We start from the raw sequence: 18,315 nt of genomic DNA on the forward strand, positions 1-18,315 counted from the left end.
TAAGAATGTCGCTTCAATGAAAAAAAAAAAAAAAAACAAGCTATCCGAGGCTTACGGATTCAGAGACAAATGCCAGAAAAGACTCTCTCAGGTAGGAGAAAAGGCCCACAAAGCTGGGTGTCGGGTCTGCAGTCCGCAAGATGAGAAAATGCTCATTTATAACTCAGGTGGTGATGTACCAATTCATCTAATTTAACCCCAAAATAATGAGTAGACAGTAAGCAGGGGCAGATCTGTGACAGATTCTCAGGAAGTAAAGAAACAGTCCCTGTCCCCAGTGACCTTACAGTTTAGTTTCTGCACAAAAGCCTTTCTAGGTCATTTCTGCTTCACCACGAATGGTTGTGATCCCTTATGCAGCACCGTGTTACGGGTGTCAACTCATCTAACACGGCAGCCCTAGGATGTGCTGCGGTAAGCACTCCCACTATAGATGGGGAGACTGAGGCAGCACAACACACTGCCGCGCACGGAGGAGCCAAGGTCTGTACCCAGGCATTGCGCTCCACGCCGGCCCCCAGCGTTACCCAGCACAGCCAGGTTTCCATGGCAGCGTTTAAACTCAGGCCCATCCAATTCCAAATCCCATGTGGGTGCCACTTAACCACACTGCTTCCACTAGGAAGTCCAGAGTGTGTCTGGAAAGCCGAAGGGGAGGGGTTGGGGTACCCACTGCACAGACCCACTGTCTCGGGAGGAGACCCCCTCCAAGAGATAGAGTGAGGACTTTAAGCAGAGAGGAGACATGCCCAGTCCCTCAGACTCCGGGTAAGGGAGGGGGAGCAGGGTGCTGGCATAAGAAGAAGCTTTGAGACTTCATCCAAAGACTGGTGGGGGTCACGCACGCGCACACACGTGCGCACAAACACACACACACACACACACATCTCCAAAATGCAGCTGGCTGTGAAATGAGAGAATTGCTAACCGGGCGTCAGAAGAGCTTCTTGAAATAACATGATAAAACACTGGTTTGATTAATTCAGGGTTGGCCCGAGAGCCTCCAATCCCAAAAAGCCTTCAAGAGAAAAACCAGGCACCTGATCATCTGGTCTCATTGGAGTTCTGCCTGGAACTAAGAGGCCACACTCAGCACCTCTGGGGTCTCTGGAGCAGGCCAGGGTTCTGGGAATTCATGTTTCTGGAAAGAAGAGTCCTCCACGGGGCTTCCTCGGGGCCAGCCACCCATCCTCAGCCCACACCTGCTGGTTCCCACAGCCTCCACCCCACAGAACTCACCCAGAAGGTAGGTTAGCTCCCTCAGGCCATCTTTCAAGGCTACAAATGGCAACGAGGGGCCATGATCCGGGAGCAGTGGCATGGCACCGTGAAGTTCCAGAAGCACAGGCTTGGGCCTGCAGCCACTCTTGGAAGCAGGCTGTGGGTACCTCCATCTGACTGAACGAGGGCGGGGAAGGTGGGTGCCCAAGCATGCGCCGCTGGGTAACAGGTGTGGGGCGAGGCCTCCCTCCAGGCCTCAGGGAGCCCAGGGGCGCTGGCTTCCCACCCCTGCCGACATTCCTTCTGGGCCCTCAGTCCCCCGGGGCTGGAAGACACACTGTTTCCCTCCCTCAATCCCTATGCACCCATTTCCCAGGCGGGGGCTTCTCCAAAGCATCCCCGCCTGCCAGACATCCTGGGGACACAGGGGTCCTGGCTGGTGCAGGCAGCCGGCAGCTCCCACTCTTCGAATTCCAAACCAGGTTCCACCTTGCAGAGCACATTGTTGCTCCCAAGACAAACATCCATCTCTGCCCGGCCTTTTCTGTTCTCTGCCTCCCCAGATTGAGGCCCATGACCCCTCCCAGCTCACACTCCTAAATGTCCCTTGTAATAATTCTTATCACTCCCAGTTAATGCTTATCAACCCAGGCACTTTACATACACAGCATGTGTGAGCATCTCTTGCTCCGGGATTCACCCTGGGTTGAATCTGCATGTTCTGTAAGCTCTGTGCGGGCTGGCCCAGGCCTGTTGGTGTCATCTCTTTACTGCAAGACAACCAGCTGTGCAATTTGCCCGGCCCTGTGCAAGAGAAAACGAGGGAGCCCTTGCTCCAAATTTACTAAGCATTTCAAGATGGCAGTGACAGAGCTTTAAGCCAAGAGCAGGGCCCTCCTAAAGCATGGGGCCCCGTGTGGCTGCACAGGTCACACGCCCATAGAACGGCCCTGCCCACTACTACCCATTCTGTCTCAGACCCCAGTCGCCCCTGGGCCCACTGGGCTTCCCAGAGCACGAAGAGAAAGGCCCACTGGTCTTGGGCCCCAGACGTTGCTCCCATCTGGCCCATGGTTGTTTTCTCTGCCGGTCTCTGCAAGTTTATCTGGTTCTGCTTTAGATTTGTCCCTGCACACCTGTTCCTCCCCTTCCCGTCTTCCCCATCTCAGTAAATGGCACCACCTCTCACTCGATTACTCAGTCCAAAGGAGTCATCTTGATTCCTCTCTTCTCTTCCCCCTCCACAGCCAAACCATCAGCACATTCTTAATAGGACTCTACTGCCAAAGAGATCTAGAATCTATCCATTTCTCTCCGTCTACCTGCTAACATCCTAGTCCCAGCTTCTACCATCTTGCACCAAGACAAGCACCATAGTCTATATTGTCTCCCCAGAGCCATCATGTTGTAGAATTGCCAGGGATGCCATTCATGCTGTTGTCCGGCGTTGAGCAGTACACAATCTGCCCAGCTGTATGTGGCAACCCTGCTCCCCACTTCCATTCCTGCTCCCAGTTCCCCTTCCCCCTATTTTCCATGGGGAAGCCAAAGTAATCTGAAAAACTGTTTATCAGCTAACATTAATTTCTGGCTGGAAGCCCTCTAATAGGTTCTCACTACAATCTGAGTAAATCCAAAGTCATTATGGTGGTCTAGAGCCCCTCCATCAGAGCTGTCCAGCCCAGGAGCTGGAGCACACACAAAGGGCCAAATGGGCCACAGGATTTCCAAGATCGGGTTCCTCTCAGCCCCAGAGACAGCCAGATGGGGCCCCAGGCAACTGGAGTCCCCAGGGCAGTCTTACCCCAGTGGTGTGTGTGTGTCCTGTACAATTCCAGGGAAAGCAATTCTCTGAGAGCACAACATAGGAGTGGCCCTTGGGGTAGGGCACCCCTCTGGTCACCTCCAACTGCCAGGAGCCTCAGTGGAGGTCAGCCAACCACATCAGGGCTTGCTGGGGGAGCTAGTGGTAGGAACCACAGCCTTTCCATTGAGTAGCTCAACTTTAGAGGTGTTAGGACATGTGGATACGAAGACAAGATGAGCCTCGTCAGAGAAATTTAAAGCAAGAGCTATGGGAGGCAGAGTGATAGGAATGATAAACATGTAGACAAACAGCTCTGTGTGAAATCCCAGCCTCCACTCCCTCTAGTGTGAGATAAGACAGGTAACTAAATCTAGGCCTCAGTATCTACCTCTGCAAAATGAGCATAACACCCCTACTTCACCAGCTTATTTGAGGGATTCAGTGGGATGATGTGCACAAAGCATCTAGCAGAGTTCCAGGTTCTCTACCTGGAATTAAAAATTCACTATAGTCAAGGTAATCGGTGTCAGGACTCACTAAATGGTGGGGAGAGAGAACATTCTAGGTGGGTAGGAGAGCAGTGCACTGGGCACCAATGGGCGGGGTGTGGGGGAGGCGGGGCCCCCCGCTGCTGTTCATACTACCCAGGCATCACATTCACTGCCGCAGGTATGTCGTCACACGTCACCTCAGCCTCAGTGTGCACAGGACCAAGCTCAGCATCCTCCCTCCAAGACCCCATGTCCACATCCCTCCCAGTAAACCTGGCTGGAGACTGAGATACTATTTTCAAGTCCTTCCGCCACTTCTCACCTCTTTCAGCTCCTCCCACTCCAAACAATGTCACCCCGCAGCTATACAGCCGTTGTCCCTCACCCAGATCACTTCGGTGACCTTCTGAGATGCCAGGCTCACTCCTCCAGCCCCTGCTAGCATGCACACCAGTGGGTCAGGCCATCCCCGGACCTCAAGTCTTCAGTGACTCCCTTCTGTGTGGCCATCAAGGCCCTCCATGCTCTGGCTCAACCTACTTCTTCAACCCCCTGAGTCACTGCTGCCTAATGTGGGCTGAACTGTGTCCCCTAAAAAGACAGGTTGAAGTTCTAAGCCTCCCCACCCCGGACCTGCGAATGGGACCTTATTTGGAAATAGAGTCATTGGGGATGTAATAGTCAAGGTGAGGTCATGCTGGATTGGGGTGAGTCCTCAACCTCTTCTGACTGGTGTCCTGATAAGAAGAGGAGAGAGACAGAGAGAATGCCACGAGAAGACAGAGACACACAGGGGGAAGGTGGTCACATGATGACAAAGGCATAGGATGGAGTGACACGGCCTCGAGCTGAAGAACGCCTGGGGTTCTCAGAAGTTGGAAGAGGCGAGGAAGGAAACCACCCTAGAACTTCAGGGAAAGCATGGCTCTGCCAGCATCTTGAGTTCTCGCTTCCAGCCTTCCAGAAGCGTGAGAGGAGAGACGGCTGTTGTTTTAAGCCACTCTGTTTGTCCTACTTTGTCATGGCAGCTCCAGGACCCTACCCCTCCACCCTACGTAGCCCAGGAGCTCAGCCCAACAGGACTCCTGTTCCCGGAGCAGCTGGCAGCCCTTGCCCCCCCTCCCTCCCACATGTCCCACACGCACCTCTCCGACACCTCGACTCTGTGACACCTCAGCCCAGAAAGTCTGCCTTTTCCTCTTGTCCTTCCAAATTCCTACCTGTCCTTCACCAGTGAGCATCATCACTGTTTCCTCCCGCCCTTCCCCCCGCCCCCGTCCTCCAGCCAACCCCCCCAATGATGAGTCTGGACTTTGGCTTCTAGTCTGGACTTTGGCACATGAAACTTCCTGGCAGCCCTTTCTTGTCTGAAGGTAGACATTCACCTGACAATATCTGGGCTGGACCAGGCGGGCATCTTCCCCACCCACCCCTTCCACATGACTCTTAGGCTGATGCCCGCGTCCTACCCCCCACCCACCCACCCCAACATGGGCATGAGACTCTGCCGTGGGCTAAGCCGAGTAGCACAACCTCTCATCCTCAAGGATCGGGCCCACAGCCCGTGACCCAGGCAGGGCTATTCAGAATCCAACCTGGGATTTTCTTTTCTTTTCTTTTCTTTTTTTCTTTTTTTTAAGATTTTATTTATTCATGAGAGACAGAGAGAGAGGCAGAGGCATAGGCAGAGGGAGTAGCAGGCTCCCTACTGGGAGCCTGATGCGGACTCGATCCCAGGACCCCAGGATCATGCCCTGAGCTAAAGGCAGACCTCAACCACTGAGCCACCCAGGTGCCCTTCAATCTGGAATTTTCTGAACCGGACAGTGAGGAATAGCTCTCTTGTTCCCTTTGAACCGCAAGCTCTGATGTAGGGCAAGGGCCACCTCTCCCATCACATGGAGGAACCTGAAAGAATAAGCAACTGGCCCAAAAGCCCAGACACAAGACGGGGTCTCTGCAGAGTTTATTTATGAACAAAAGCTTCGCCTCTTTTGTGCTTAGGCTGGCTGAGCTGGGCTGCTGCCACTTAGAATCAGTCCTGGCTATGACGGTGTGCGTACAATAGGATAGGAGCCCAGAATATAACAGAGGACACTGTCAAGCCCTGCCCTCAAGTTGCCCAAAGCTCAATAAGGGTGGTGGAGGATCCCAATGTGTGAGAGAGCTCTGAGGACAGGAAGCAGGACAGGAAGTTCCTGGGCTCTACAAGGTGCACATACACACATGTTAAGTGCTTCTCAAAAGAAGCTACACGGAAGCGGAGACCTAAGGTATAAATAGGCATTACCTTTGTCTGTCTTATCAGAGTAAAAATAGCTGTCATTTGTCAAGTGACTCCCACCCCAATCATATTGCATATATGATTTCAAATCACGAGGATTCCCATCTTACAGGTAAGGGAGGTGAGGCAGATAGAGCTCAAGCAGCTTTCCCAAGACCACAGAGTTGGCACGGGTACAGATGCAGCTTGTCCTGCCCACGCACTGTGCCACAGGCAAGACTATAGGCCCCCGTATTGGGGAAATGACAGAGCTAGAACTTGAACGCAGGCCTGCCCAACCAAAATCCCATGCTCCTTCTACTCCCTTCACATCTGAGAGAAGGTAGCTGGAACTAGGCCAACCCAGAGGTTGGTAAGGTAAACCCAGAGGGAATTGCCTTGGGTAAGTGGCTAGTCTTGGGCTAGGGAGGTCCCGAGACTCACCCTTGGTGGTGCCAGCCCCAAGGGCCTGACTCACATCCACACAACCCATATGAGCTTGAGAGAGACACCAGAATGCCCGTCTCCCAACTAGCTTCCAGGGATGGGTGCAGAAACCAGTGTCAGAGCAGTCAACAGGTTCTCTTCTTGTGCATGAATTACAGCGGAAATCAGAATCCAAAGTTTGCCTTGGTGAGTGTGGAGGTAATCAATGCTACGAGAATTCTAATGGGCCACAGAAAAACCCTTCAGTCCGCTAAGCTTAGGGAAATTCTGTCCTCTGTAGACTGAGGCTTGTCAGTGGGTTTGGGATGCACAATTTTCTTCCCTGGCACTATGGACCCAATGTTTGCATTGAAGCCCTAACCTCTAATATGATGGCATTTGTAGGTAGGAGCTTTGGGAGGTAATCGGGTTTAGATGAGGTCAGGAGGGTGGGATCCCTATGATAGGATTAGTGTTCTTCTGACAAGAGGAAGAGACCAGAGGTCTCTCTTCCTCTCTCCCTCTCTCCTCCATGTGAGACACAGTGAGAGAAGGTGGCCATCTGCGGCCAGGAGGGTCCTCAGCAGAACTGGACCCCACTGGCACCCTGATCTTGGACTTCCTAGCCTCCAGAACTATGAAAAACAATTCCTACTGTTTAAGCCACTCATTCTATTGTATTTGTTACACTAGCCCGAGCTGACCAGTACTCCCATTGCCTAGACGCTGTCCCTGCTTGCCTGTCTTTAACGACTAGCCTGGCTGTGGGCTCCCCTGGAACACACACCACCACCCTCGGGGGAACAGTGTTAGTGCATTCCTCCAACACATGTAACCTCCAGTCCTCCCCAGACGGTGGGTCCTACGAGGACGGGGTTAGAGTTCCAAGCGCAGCCCCCAGCGGCGTGCCTTGCTGGCATGGAACCACCCCAGCAACATCTGGTGAGCGAGCAAACAAAACTTGAAGGGGTCATTTGATTGGAAAACGTACATTCGTCCATTTTGCACAAAATCGCTCAAGCTGATGCTTTTTAGGGTTCAATTCTTTCCCCACCTTGGGTTAAAGCTCACACAGCTTAACGCTCAGAAACAATCTTCTCTCCTTTATTGCAAGGTCTTTGGAGAGCCCTGACCATACTCTTGCTACCTTTCCACCCGCCCCCCCCCCCAAAAAAAAACCTCACAACACCCCAGGCGGCCCAGTGAACTGACCTGCCCGTCACCTTTCCTCTCTCGCAGCCTCTGTCTCTGTTTGGCAGAGACTAATTAATAAGCGATAAAATGGTCTTGCTATTTGGAAAGCTTTTGTTTTCCCCCAAATCTATCTGGGCAGGCTCAGGCCAGTTCACCAACAGGGGTCCTAATTAAAGCCTGAAAATACACTGTGAAGGCAAGCTGGAAATACAGAGCCAGACATTACAGCAGCCTGTTAACAGGAAAATCGGCGCAGATGAAGACACAGCCAGACAGAAACCAAAGCAACTTGCCATCGCATAAATTACGTGTATTAGGATCGGAAAACGTCAGTGCTGGAAACGCTGCCCCGAAAGCCCTGGAGGGACATAATGTTGCGAGGTTGAGCGTGTCCAGTCTTCATTTAGGAGGAATTTAAAATAGATGATGAGGCTTTCCGTGGTAACTCTCTAAATTGCTGTGTGCCTGGAATAAAGGCTATCTTTGCTCCATTCATAATTTAAAGTCTTGGAGGCAGAAACAGGTTTTAAAAATTATTCGCTGTGGCCTTTGCATGTAGAGGGATGAAGTGGGAGGTGAGAGCTGGAGAAACACTTTGGTGGGACTCACCGAGCACAGCATGGCCTCCGTGTTGCCTTCTGTGAAATGGGAAGACCGCCAAGTTCACGCTCAGAAAGTTGTCAGGTGGGGTCATTGAGGGAACTGATAGGCAAGCCCTTTGTAAACTACATGCAAGTGTGGCAGCAAAGAGCAAACTTGATGTGTTTTTTTTTACTCCTCCATCCATCCTTTCATCCATCCATACTTCCAACCATCCATCCTTCCATCTATCCATCCATCCATCCTTCCATACTTCCTTCCATCAGTCTTTCTTTTTTTTTTTTTAATTTTTATTTATTTATGATAGTCACAGAGAGAGAGAGAGAGGCAGAGACACAGGCAGAGGGAGAAGCAGGCTCCATGCGCCGGGAGCCCGACGTGGGATTCGATCCCGGGTCTCCAGGATCGCGCCCTGGGCCAAAGGCAGGCGCCAAACCGCTGCGCCACCCAGGGATCCCCCCATCAGTCTTTCATTCATCCATCCATCTAGTCTTTCATTCATCCATCCATCCTTTCTTTAATCCATCCATCCTTCCATCTTTCCATCTATCCATCCATCCTTCCCTCCATCCACTCATACTCTGTTCTTTAAAAAAAAATAAAATAAAATAAAAAGATTATCGCAGCTGAGCTTGGTATGATCCTTGGCAATTTCCCGCTTCCCCTTCCACATTCTCACTGTGGATATGAGTACATTCACACTCCAGGAAGGACACACACTAGACACAGGACAAGAAGCATGAACACATGCACACACAGGCATCCCAGTACCTCCTAGATTGGACACCTCCCCACTGCCACAACCCTGAGCCATACACTATCCTGGAGGCTCCTGCAATCTGCCCACTGCCCTCCCAGCTGCCAGCATGGGCCACCCCTGGTAAGCTGGAGCAATCCATCTCAAATGCAGGCCAATGACTTCACTCCTCAAGGCCCCCACTGCCTCCAGGACCAAGTCCAAACACTTGAGCATGCACACAAGGCCCTTCACCAGCGGCCAGGTCCATTGGCCCAGCCTCACTTCCACCTCCGTCCCAGTCACACTCAACCACTGGAATGGTCACCCTGGAAAGTAAGGGCTTCTTATTGTTTGGATTGGGATACATTCCCAGCACCTGGGAGAGTGCCTGGGGGAACCTCCAGGAATATGTGTCCAGTGAAAGGGCATTTTTGGGTCTTTGCTCAAGTTTTTCCCTCTTACTATAACATGGTTTCCTCCCCCTTCTTCTAATTCCTATTCCTCTTTAAGGTCTCAACAGTGAAGTCCTTTATCAAGTAAGTACCTCTTGGCTTCCCTCGGGAGAAATGGACTCTCTCTTCCTGCAGCCCCATAGGGCTGTCTTCAACATGCTTCTTGCTCTGGGTTCTCTCATCAAAAGGCAAGAAGCCCAGCATGGACCTTTCTCATTCTTGACTGTGACCAAGGGATAAGTAACGTGCTAATTCTATCCCAGAGGCTTCAATTCTATCCATTCTATCCAGGTTATTAAAGCCCTGGGGCAGGAGGTACAGGGTTCCTGCTCATACAGCACATCTCCCTTCTGCATGCTAAAGGCTGCATGTCTTGGGGTGCCTGGGTGATACAGTCACTTGGGTATCTGACTCTTGGTCTTGGCTCAAGTCATGATCTCAGGGTTGTGATCTTGGGGTCATGGGATCAGGCCCCACATCAGGCTCTGTGTTTAGCACAGTCTGCTTGAGACTCTCCCTCTTCCTCTGCCCCTTTCCCTGTACTCAATCTAAGATTTTGCTTATTATTTATTTACTCATGAGAGACACAGAAAGAGAGGCAGAGATACAGGCAGAGGGAGAAGCAGGCTCCCTATGGTGAGCCCAATGCAGGACTTGATCCCAGGACCCTGGGATCATGACCTGAGCCAAAGGCAGATGCTCAACCACTGAGCCACCCAGGCATCCCTCATTCTCTTTCAAATGAATAAATAAATCTGCAAAGATAAATACATACATAAAAATAAAAGCTGCTTCTTTTGTCTTATTTACCACCTGGCTGGAAGCCTCTTAGGGCACAGCTGGCTAGGATCTTCCAGCATTTGTCCTATGATGGGCTCTTAGCAGAGATTCCTTGTCAAATGACTCTTGTCGGGAGACTTAACAAAAATGCACAATAGCCATCAGACAGGCAATTTTGAACTTGCACTTGTGAACCAGGCTGGCACCAAGGCCTCATTGGCTAATATTTCAGCTCCTTTTCTCTAAGATTGGGTGTTATCTAGATGATTGCATTCCTGCAGGTCCCCATTCTATTACACAGAACCACATGGCTAAATCCTACAGAACCTTTCATGTAAGCTTCACCTTGGCCTGCCTGGTTGGTAGGTGGGCATTGCATGATTTTATGTCCATTGGACCTACTGACCTAAGGGCCAAGAGATAAAATCACCTGTCCTGGGATGCTGAGCAGATTTCTCTAAGCAGTGAAGATCACAGGCCAAGAGGTTTTCTCCCTCAACCCTAAGTCTGAATCACTGTACCAATCGCTTCTCAGCCTTTTGGCTAAGATCAAGTGAATCACTGTACCAGCGGATGGAGATAAAGCTGGAAGGGGACTGCATGGTGGGGAGGGAAACTTTCCCTTATCAAGATAAGCCTCACTCAGAATGTTCTTTCTACCCTAGCTCTCAGGAAGACCTCATTACCATCCCCTGCAGTTATGAATGGCAGCCTGGTTCCCAGCTTCCTTGGGATCATTGCAAAACCCCGGAGGCAGTGGGACAGCTGAGAAAACTCCGAGAGGTAACAGGATGAATGAACGTTTGCCAAAAGCCAATGCCGAGAACAGAAATCACAGAAGGTGTTTGACTGATTTGACAGATCAATTCATTCTTCACTGAGGCCCTTTCTAGAAACAGACTCAAGCCCCCGAGAGCCTCTGACCTTCCAGGGGTGAATATCGATCTTTGATTCCTAGCTAAGTCACTGCCTCTACTCAGCAGCAGCATTGACTTGACTCAGATTAGACTGGGGACTGAGAAGGGGCGGAACAGGATGGAAAGAAATCAAGGTGCAAAGGTAACGTACTTGCAAGTCAATTTGCACAAGTGAATGAGCCTACAGTGTCCTATCAACTCCCTTCTAAGCCAGCCTGGGAGTCCCTCCAAGTGGTTTAAGTATTAGCTGATTACTAAATCCCTAGCCTTTTCACCTGAATTCTGACATTTTTATTTTCTTTGGATTATCTTATTATTCTTAAACTTTCAAATGTTCAACAGTAGCTCTCAGCTCAGATTTGCACAGCACAGTGACAAAACGCCCAGCCCACCAGGTCAAGGGCGAAAGTCAGGTTGTCGGGTGAACCTACTGACAAGTGCAAACTAGATAACCTGCCCCCACCTGCTGGAAAGCGACCAGAGTAGTAAAAATACTTCACTTCTCTCTGGCCTCAGTTTACCCCTGTGTGATAACATGATGAGATGCTCTTAGGCCTGAGCTACCATAAATGACATAGCTCTGTCATAACCCTCAAGACTGTGGGGTTTCAGGCCACGATCCCTCCTTCACCACTACATAAATGGAAGTTAAGAGGTCTGTAAAGGAACCAAAATTGAGGCACTAACAGCTCTGCCTTTCTTTCCCCAGGGAATCCTTTTGTTCTGCAACAATGACATCCGGGTCATGTTGTGAATGGGGCCCATTCCATTCATAAATTTGGCAAATCACATCTACCATAACCAAATGGGGAAGAAGAAAAATCCACACTAATGGTGTGTGCTGGCAAGAAATGTTATGGAGACACTTAAATGTTGCCTTGGGGACTTGGTCTAGCACTGAACAGACTCAAGCAGATCCCAAGAGGACAAATGGCTTGATCTTGATTTCCTCACCTCATCTCTTCTGAAAGAAGAGAAACATGGGTGGTGGCCAGAATTAACCGGAGTGATGCCCAGAGCCTGGAACCTCACATAGGCACAGGACGGGTTAGCTATTATCACAACTGTCACATTTGATTCAAATACAGATGTTGGCTCAGTGTGGATGGTCCACATCCAGATTAACAGGGATTTGTCTCTGGAACCCACTCCTCCTTCCACGATTTACCGTTTAAATCTTTCATTATGCAGAGTAGCCAATTCACATCAACAATTCAAATGGATATTATTTCTAAGACCAATACCAAAAATAACCATAGCTCACATATATCTGTGTCTATCGTGAGCCAGGCTCTGTGCTAATTGCCTGCATGGATGACTTAATCTAATCCCCACAACATCCTATGAGACGGGTGCTACCACTGTCCCCAAGGAATGATGTAAGTTGTCCAGAGTCACATAGATGGAAAGTAGTAGAGCTGGGATTTGAACCTGAGACCAACTTCTTAAGCAGGATATTTAGTCTTCAAAGCAACAATCGTTCATCAAGCACCTGCCACATTGCAGATGATGTTAGGAGCAGGGCTAAAGACCTATGCGGGATAGCTAATTGTTCTGGGTTGACTAGCATCTCCCCCAAATTTCACGTCAACCCAGAACCTGGGAATATGACCTCATTTGGAAATAGGACTTTGCAGATGTAATCAAGTTGCAATGAGGTCATAGTGGATTAGGATGGGCCCGAAAGCCAGTGGCGGCAGCCTTATGAGAAGAAGGGGATTTAGACACACACACACAGGGTGAGCCCCATGGAACAGTGGAGGCAGACAACGGAGTGATGCATCCACAGGCCCAGGAGGCCAAGGACCGCCTGCAGCCACCAGAAACAAGAGGGGCAGGGCACCAATTCTGCCTCGGAGCTTCCAGAAGTTTCCAACCCTGCCGACATCTTGATTCAGGACTTCTAGCCTCCTGACCTGTGAGAGGATTAATGTGAGTTGCTTTAAGCCACACAGTATATAGTCATTTGTTGTGAGAGTCTTAGGAAACAATACCCTAATAAAAAAGAGACAATAAAAAAACAAAGACACTTTCTCAAGTCGCCCAGAGACCCTGTTTGGCAACCAGTTCTCGTCTGAAAGTCATGGTTCCCCACTGGCCGTGAGTAGGCAGGGGGAGAAGCCAGCGATGAATCAACCCGTGGCCTCACAGGAAGCCTGCTTTCCTGTCAACAAAGCACAGAGAGAAGAGCCGCTGCCGACATGGGGCCAGAGGGCCAGCCGCCTGGCCCCTGTCACAGGCTCAAATGGAGAGAACATTTTCATAAAGGGAGGAAGAAATAGGAGAGCCCACCAAACGGTGCTTGCATCTGCATACGAGGTGCTGTTTCTGCACAGGATGAGAGGGTGGGGACAGCCGTAAGGGGAAGGTCCAGGCCCCAGAAATCTCGGTTTAAATAATGGGCCAGATACTTCCCCACGAACCCACTTGACACTAAAAGCAGAAGTTCTTAAGCATTTGGCAATCCTGTTCCCTTTGAGGATTTAGTAAATGCAATGGATTAAATCTCTCCCGGGGGAGGGGGTGGGAATCCAACATGCAAAATTGGATTGACATGTCAAGGTATCTTGACCTAAAGCCCATTCACTGATAAACAGTGACTTATCAACTGCCTACTGGGTGCCAGGCACAATGCTCTGTGCTAGGAATACAAGAGGGGAAGAAGAGACCAGGCATTTTTCCTCCTGAAGACCAGGGCTAGAAGGGAGTTGTAGGATTTTCCTGTGGCTGCCAGAGCAAATTAGCACTAGAGGCTTCAAATGACAGAAATGTCATTTTCCCAAGGGTCTGGAGGCTGGAAGTCTGAAATCAAGATGTCAGTAGGCTTGGTTCCTTCTGGAGGCTCAGAGAGAGAATCTGTCCCACGCCTCTCTCCTGGCGTCTTGCGGTTGCCAGCGATCCTTGGCATTCTCAGCCTGCGGACACATCACTGCGTTCCCTGCTTCTGCCTTAGGTCACCTCCTCTGAGTGTCTCTCTGCATTCTTCTCTCTTCTTATATGGGCACAGTGGTCATTGGATTTAGGACCCACTCTCCATGGAGGGTGGTATCATTAAGATCCATAACTAAGGGGCGCCTGGGTGGCTCAGTTGATGAAGTGTCTGCCTTTGGTTCAGGTCATGATCCTGAGGTCCTGGGATGGAGCCCTGCATCGGGTTCCCTGCTTAATTGGGAGTCTGTTTCTCTCTCCCACACCCCCCACTTGTGCTCTGTCTCAAATAAATACATAAATCTTCAAAAAAAATCCATAACTAAATACTAAAAACAGGAAACAAGTCCCTGTTTCCAAACGAGGTCATATTCTGAGTTTCCAGGTGGGCATCAATTGGGGGGGGAGCATCCTATCCAACCTGACACAGGGGGTGAGGTGGTTACACAATCACCATGAAAAGCAGCAAGGGGGTTAGCAGAGAACCCCAGCAGGGAACCCAGGCAGCATCCCCGGAAGCTTTCCCGGGGACCTCAAGAGGCACTAGGGTCCCAGGTGGTGAGTAGGAACTGACCAAGCAGGGATGCCTGGGGGGCTCAGTGGCTCAGAGCATCTGCCTTTGGCTCAGGGTGTGATCCCGGGGTCCTGGGATCAAGTCCCACACAGGCTCCCCATGGGGAGTCTGCTTCTCCCTCTGCCTATGTCTCAGCCTCTCTCTGCGTCTCTCATGAATAAATAAAAGCAAATCTTAAGAAAGAAAGAGGGAAGGAAAGGAAGGAAGGAAGGAAGGAAGGAAGGAAGGAAGGAAGGAAGGAAGGAAGGAAGGAAGGAAGGAAGGAAGAAACTGATGCATCATTGGAAGTAGAAAGTGCCCCTGGAAGACGGAGGCCCATACGGGAGACCCAGACAGAGACAACAAGTGAAGGTGGGGGGTGGGGGGTGGGGGTGGGGGTGGAGACGCGGGTTGAGTACCAATGTGGAGGAGGGGCTGGTCTTGGAAGCTGCTGTCCAGAGCTTGGTTTGCATCCCTAGGGCCACAAAATGCCACTGAAACATTGGAATGGAGGAGTGTTCTAGAACTTTCAGTTTGGCCAAGGTGAGGAGGACGGACTCGAGTGGGTGAGACCAGATGCAGGGACCCCGAGACTCTATCACCAGGGAAGCCCCAGGCTGGAGGCTACAAGTGGCTGAAGTACTGCAGTGATGCCCCACGTGGTGTCCCAACCAGCTAGCCGGACCGATCCCCACCCCACTGGACGGAGGCACAGGACACAGCACAGGTGGGAATCTGAGCTAGACCAGCAGCTGGACTGGCGTCAGCGTGAGATGCCTACCCAGCAGGCTAAACACTCATACATGTTCTCTTTCCGAGCGGGAAGGGGGCTTATGAACCTCCAGACCCGCTCGGATGCACAGGCCCTTCCCTGGATGGTGTGCCCTTCCATGGAGCAGTAAGTCCCATCCGCTCACAGACAAGTCCTCTTACCTTTGTGGGCCTCGCTGACTCAGTGGCTCTTCAAAGGTCATCTGCTCCCCTGAACTGGCCCCAGGCTGGGTTCCACGGCCTACCTTGCAGACTCCCAAAACTCCCTGATGCGGGCTCATGTGCTCAGTTGTAGTTCCTACTTTCCTTTTAACTCATCCCCTCACACAGATGTTAAGTACCAGAGGGATCTTGTTCACCTCCGTATTCCCAGCTCCTAGCACATGCACCCACGCACACGCACACACATCCCTAATGTTATCAGATGGATGAATGGATGGATTTCTTCAAGATGCTGTACTAGTTTCAAACAGAATTAATCAATTAACTAAATCAGCACGGACCCATCAATTGTTCTTTAAGTGCTTTCCGCTGCCCTCTCCCGCAGGGAGCCAGACATCCACAGAGATGCTGGCTTGGCACCCTCAAGACTCACCTCATTCCTTCTGCAGCCATCTTATCAAGGTTGGCGGTGTCCTTCGTTTCTGCCCAGTTTGCTCCCAGGTCACCCCACCCCATGTCATCTGCCAAAATGATCACAAAATTTGGCTTCTGGCCTCTTGTTTCCCCACTGGGGCAAAAATCCACAAGGGGATAAAGGCATCCCAAGAAAGTCACCCCCAGGAACAGAACCTTCAGAAAAAGCCAGCCCATGGTGAGAAGGGGAGGGTAATAACTGTCTGGAGTGACGATGGGCCACAGCTAAAGATTTTTCCGGGAGCTTCCCCCTGTTTCCCTTTCAGGGCAGGGGGTCCCTGGAGGGCAGGGGGTCCCTGGAGAGCAGTGGTGGAGTTTGCAAGAAGATACAGGTGGTGGTGGTCCTCGTGTTGGTGGTGGTGCCTGTAAGGATGGTCAGGCTACAGAAATGAGGCCCGCACCTGGAATCTTAATTCAGGAGAGTCAGGACACTTGCAACCTCGAATGTGGTTGCCCCACTGCAGCTCCGAGGGAGAGGACGGCGGTGTGCCGGCATCAGACAACGGTGACAACAAATGCTCTTTGGCCACTTCGTGAACAAGCCTTCTGCGCTCAGGGATGTTAGGGCTGGAGCATGAGCGGCGCATCTGTTCGGGACTCCAGCTGGAGAGTGCGGGATTAAGTTCTCACATCTGCAGAACACCTGGACGTTCTAGAAGCCGCAGTCAGCCTCGAATGAGTTTCTCAGCTCCAGATGGTTGAGGGCTTCATGTTTCTGTAAGGTTTCCTGAAAGAACAGAAATTGACAAGAAAACAGAGTTGAAACTGCCGGTGCAGCTGTGTTTTACTCAGTAGCTTAGGAAATAATCTCTTTCCCATGCCAACAGATGTTTTCCTTCTTAGTTAAATATGTAGCTGGCTCATCAGTTTCTCCACCTGAGGAATCGTGATGATAATAATATTTGCAATGGGCCTATAATCACAGGGTTGGGAGCGCCAGTAGGGATGAGGTCTCTCAACCCGCTCACTATATGGGTGAGGACACTGAGACCTCATGCCCTGGAAGGGGCAAGGGCCAGCATCCAACTCGGCAAAATCCTGGTTCTCCCCCCACTCCCACACCACCAGGCTTCTCTGATTCACAAGAAGTCCCCAAATGAATTGTGACCTTATCAAATCCATTGAAAATTCTAGAAGAAAGATTGAGACCTTTGTTACCAAGACATGATTCTAACAGTCATGCTGTCAATTAATATTTCTGTATAAAATTATTGATGGAAATTAATTTGAGAAAAAAAGAAACGTAAAGAAAATTAATGGTATAATCTAGGTGGAGGATATATGGGTACTTTGTGGTAGAACTCTTGACTTTGCTATCTGTTTGAAATTTTTCACAATAAATGTCAGAAAAACCCATTTCCAAAAAATGTTAATGGAAATTGTCCCTTTATATCTCAACAATGTAATTTTTAATAAAGTCTAAAGACATGCTCAACTAGGGCTTCTCACACTCGGATGTACATACAAATCAGCTACAGGTCTTATCAAATACACATTCAGTAGGCAAGGCTGGGGTAGTTCTAACTACCCTCACCTCCCAGGTGAGGCCTATATTACTAGCCCTTAAATCACACTTTGAGTACCAGGAGGCTTAGAAATAAAAACATCATGATTCTTGTCCAAGAAGAAAACTAACCTAACTGGAGATGCTTAACCTACTGGAGATGATGCAGCTTCAGTGGACAAGCCTGAAAGCAATAAATCAGTTGAGTTTTGAAAAACAGGAATTGAAGGTAAGGCTTTTCAACAGCAGGTTGCAAGTGGGAACCACAGAAGAAAACCATATCATCCCTACTTCTCTTGAAAGCCCTAAATCTACAGGGTCAGTAAGGAGGCATAGACTTGAAATTCTGGACCAAAGAAAAACCTGTTGGATGCCCAAGCCATTAAGAGGATTAGAGGAGGACCAATTTGTAATGCATAAAGATGCTACTAGGGCTGGGATTATGATAGACATGATTCAAAGTTGTGTATCCCTGACCTTGAGGAAGGAACACAAAACTGACAGAGCCAGCCAGTCAACTCAACTGCCAACCCAAGTGAATGGGGGTGGTTGGAGGCATGTAAATTCTGCAAGACCCAGATAAACTCAAAAGGATGGGCAGATACATACTTAATCAAAATAAAAGAAAGTTCAAGTAAACAGTCATGGTCATCTGGAGGCCAATGAATCAATTGTTCAGAAATGCAAATTCCTCTGTTTTCCAAGAGGAGAGTTATTCTTTCAAACTCAATTAGATTCAACCAGTATTTGTTGATCTTGAGGCCCCAAAGACTTCTCCCTTTCTAGAAGAAGAAAGAGCCCTTGCACAAGGAGGGCGCCCAACAAACACTTGTTGACCTGCTGGTTGATTCCCAGCTTCATTCTACTGGCTTCCGACCATGAGCAACAATCATTGGAGGCTTTTCTTCTTAAAGCTACTTAGCTTGGAACTCTAGAGCGGCCTCATTCTTCGTCAATAATCCATTTTGGAATGACCCAACACGAAGGACTTCAGGGGGAAAAAATTCACTTAAGAAAAAAGCTAAAATGAAGG

The 18,315-nt window shown here is 50.0% G+C and overlaps 1 protein-coding gene across 1 annotated transcript in view; it reads right to left on the reverse strand.

The window, feature by feature from the left end:
• The window catches only part of ARSG (arylsulfatase G), a 65,245-nt gene extending 49,290 nt beyond the window's left edge, over nucleotides 1-15,955 (reverse strand). The window contains exon 1 of the mRNA NM_001048098.1: nucleotides 15,738-15,955. Within this exon, the coding sequence (NP_001041563.1) occupies nucleotides 15,738-15,955 (218 nt within the window). The remainder of the gene's footprint in view (nucleotides 1-15,737) is intronic.
• Nucleotides 15,956-18,315: the final 2,360 nt, after the last annotated feature.

This window comes from Canis lupus, chromosome 9 (assembly GCF_011100685.1).
Source record: "Canis lupus familiaris isolate Mischka breed German Shepherd chromosome 9, alternate assembly UU_Cfam_GSD_1.0, whole genome shotgun sequence".
In the NCBI taxonomy this organism is placed as follows: domain Eukaryota; kingdom Metazoa; phylum Chordata; class Mammalia; order Carnivora; family Canidae; genus Canis; species Canis lupus.